The sequence below is a fragment of the Triticum aestivum genome, chromosome 2A (genome assembly GCF_018294505.1).
Source record: "Triticum aestivum cultivar Chinese Spring chromosome 2A, IWGSC CS RefSeq v2.1, whole genome shotgun sequence".
Lineage (NCBI taxonomy): Eukaryota > Viridiplantae > Streptophyta > Magnoliopsida > Poales > Poaceae > Triticum > Triticum aestivum.
This window is the reverse complement of record NC_057797.1, coordinates 116119546-116122826: the sequence shown is the minus strand read 5'-3', so window position 1 is coordinate 116122826 and position 3281 is coordinate 116119546. Positions and strand designations below refer to the sequence as shown.

The 3281-nt window shown below is 48.7% G+C and overlaps 1 protein-coding gene across 1 annotated transcript; it reads right to left on the bottom strand.

Annotated features, from left to right (window-relative positions):
* Positions 1-213: 213 nt before the first annotated feature.
* Positions 214-2509, bottom strand: LOC123187885 (heavy metal-associated isoprenylated plant protein 23). The gene is made up of 2 exons (XM_044599866.1): positions 2043-2509; positions 214-848 (listed from the first exon to the last, which is right to left on the bottom strand). Exons 1-2 carry the CDS (start codon positions 2224-2226, stop codon positions 544-546), a joined length of 489 nt encoding a protein of 162 aa, XP_044455801.1. The 5' UTR covers positions 2227-2509; the 3' UTR covers positions 214-543.
* Between the last annotated feature and the right edge of the window lie 772 nt (positions 2510-3281).

The following is a 3281-nucleotide window of genomic DNA, read 5'->3' as shown; positions in this document are numbered from 1 at the left end:
AGGAATTGGAGTGCATTGGGGACACGAGTGCCACTCCCAGTTGTCACCAAATGGGCATGCGAGAAAACCAGGCCGAAATAAACTCATGGTTTACTCACTCAGGGAAACGACGGGATTCTCCAGGGATCCCTCGCAATCAAACGAGGCCTAAGTTTTATTTTAATTTTTAGAAGATCGGCTAGAGATGCTTTAATAAACTGAGGCGCGAAGACAGAGGATCAGGCCATTGAGATGTCTTTCTCTCTCTCTCTTTTTGCGAAACATTGAGATGTCTTTCTGCACGACCAAGTTACCCAAACGATCCATGGGTTTCTCGACTCATACCCGTGACAGTCCGAGGGTTGGATCGTCAACACTGATCCTAATCAGCACTCCAAACTACTACTAGTAGTAACATTCATACTTCAGCACTACTACTGCATAGTAGTTTCGCTACTACTACTTGAGATGAACTCACAAACATTGTCCAACACTTCCTTCCAGGGATCACCAGCCGCATGCAGAACATCAGCACAGGTTATTATTTTTTTTCCTCTCATCACATCACATGACGGCGCAGGAGTTGGCGTTGTCGTCGTTGAACATGTCGGTGAGCTGGTCGTCCTGCCTGCTGACCTGGCCGGACACGTTGCCGTAGCCGGGCTCCTGGCTCCTGACGTAGCCGGCGGGGGCCCGCTTGTCGTAGGTGCCGGCGACGTAGGGCTGGCTGACCTGGCTGTAGGGCACGTAGGGCCATATCTCGGCCTTCTTCCCCGTGGACTGCGCCTTCCTCAGCACCTTGCTGGCATCCGCGTACCCCGCCACCGTCACCTTCTGCTGCTTCCTGTTGATGTTCACTGATCGGACCCCTGAAATTACAAACCTCATTGTTATCTCCTCCTGATCAATGAATTTGGCAAGCTTTGCAAACATTCAAAAAAAAATTAAAAAAAATACAAAGCTCATAGTTAATCCAATTGCTAATCCACTAGTCTGAAGTCGACGTTATTGATTTATACGCCTATTAGCTTATGGTTCAGAATCAGATGTGCCGACAAGAACGAAAGTCTTACTCCAGATGATGTTGTAAATGTTTCAGAAAGTAAAGAGGCAAAATTATCGGAGTCCATCTGATGCAGCTTCTGCATGTAGAGACATCATTGATGTGTGTGTGTTTTATGTTCAGTAAACTAAACCCTCCATGTGGAAAATTGATATCATCGTCCTACATGCAGATGTAGTACACTTTTGAATATATTCTTGTGTTCATAGCCGTTTTGGTTTGTGTCACACACACAAAAATCTTCGTCAGAGAACTCCTACTCATACTCGCAAGAAAAATCTCCTACTCATCTGGTAAACAGATGGTCTCTGCAAAAGATGTAGGGAGCAAAACTGTGTTATAGAGCATTTGTGCTTCAAGGAGCATGCTGCTGGATGTGAATAATGAATACAGTTAAATGTGCTGCAGCAAGATTCATCATGTTTCTGTTTTAACTAGCTGTGCAGTCGAGCAGAGGAGCAGAGCAGAGATAGAAGTAGAACCTTTCAAGGAGCTGAAAACGCAGCTCATGACAAATTGAACTTATACTAAAACCTGCATTCGGAAAATCAGCTAGGGATTTATTGGCCTCCATTTTGTTCAGTGAGGGGTTTTAGCAAACTAAAACCTACTGTGCATTCTTGGGTAAACAGCATTCTTGTGAGGACGTGACAACTGCAACTCTAGTAAGGCGCTAATCATATCATACCTGCTTTGTGGGAACCTCTTTCGGATCAAGGCGCGTGTAGAACAACAGATCAAAGCATTTATAGATAGAAGAAGAGTTCTTTGTGGTTTAAACAGTTGATACTTAACGAGGACATGAAACTGTGTTACTGTACGGAGCATGCATGCCTCCTAATGTGAATACTGAACTGAGTGGATAGATTAAAATGTGGATGTGCTGTAACAAGATGCACTATGAAGCGTGCGAACGCCTTGTCTGTTCTTTCTAAGAAGATCTAAGAAGATGAGCAGAGGAGCAGAGGAGCAAAGGAGCAGAGAGAGACAGAGACCGAACCTTTCATGGAGGAGAGCGCGTTCTTGACCTTGCGCTCGCACCCCTCGCAGTCCATGCTGACCTTGAGCTCCACCGTCTGCATCTGCTTCCTCCTCCTCCTGTTGCCGTGGCCGTGGCCATGGCCATGGCCTCCGCCGCCCCCCAGCAGCCCGGACAGGTACTCCAAGGTGCCCCCCACTCCCATCGCAATCCCTCACAACCTCTCAGCAGCAGCAAGAACAAGAGGAAGAAGAAGCTTTCAAGTACCAACCAAGAAGGCTCCTGACCAAAGATGGTTCTCTCAATGTCACTGACCAAAGATGTGAGATATGAATGGGAGGAAGCAAGGCGGTCATTTATACACACGCAGCGCAGTGCAGCTGCGTGTGCTGCGCCTTGCGCAGTGACAGACAGCAGACGACGGGGGAGGAGAGAGGCTTGCAAAAGGACCATGTGAGACCTTTTTCTCTCGCGCGGCAGTGGTTGCGTTGATGTTGATAAGAAGAGATGGAATCAATGGTGCGAGGAAAGGGATAGGACGGGAGCTAGCTGCGTAAATGTCGAAGGGTGGTGAGAGGGTTCTTGGAAGTTGGAAGCCACAGTGGCCTAGGGTGGCTATGCCTCTGTCTATCTATGGCCTGCCTGTCTTGACAGCCATGTGTGCATCAGTGCATGCATGCATGCGCTCTCCTGACCCTGTAGGCCTTTGGAAAAGCGCATAGCCACAGCCAGGACTGGCCCTGCACAAAAGGTAAAGAAGAAGAAGAAGAAAAAGGCTCTCTGGACTTCTGAAAGAGCAGATTCAGAAAGGTTTTCAGAGATGGTAGTAATAAATAAAGATAGAAGGGGAAATAATACAGTAGAACCAAGAAACAAATAATGGCAATGTACTTGGATGATAATGGCAGTGTACTTGGCCCCAAGATATTTCTTGCAAAGCTTCCAAGAGCGTACTACCTGCTCTCTCACCAGCTGTGTTTTGTTCAAGTGCTGATATACGTTTCTTGTGCAGCGACGGGCGGGTCTGGGCGCCGGGCACGCCACCGAGACGTGGAGCTAAAATGGGGAGGCGCGTCGCTGTCGAACCTAGCGTTGCGCGCAGCATGTAGCCGACTGGTTGGTGAATGGTGACGAGACGCCCCATCCCATGTCCTGCTGGCTGGTTCCAGTGGTGGACGGTTGCGTGCTCGGTGCCATGGACACCGCGCCGTCCATGACGACGAGGGAGCGGCACGGCACGGCACGGCGCTGACGCTGCTG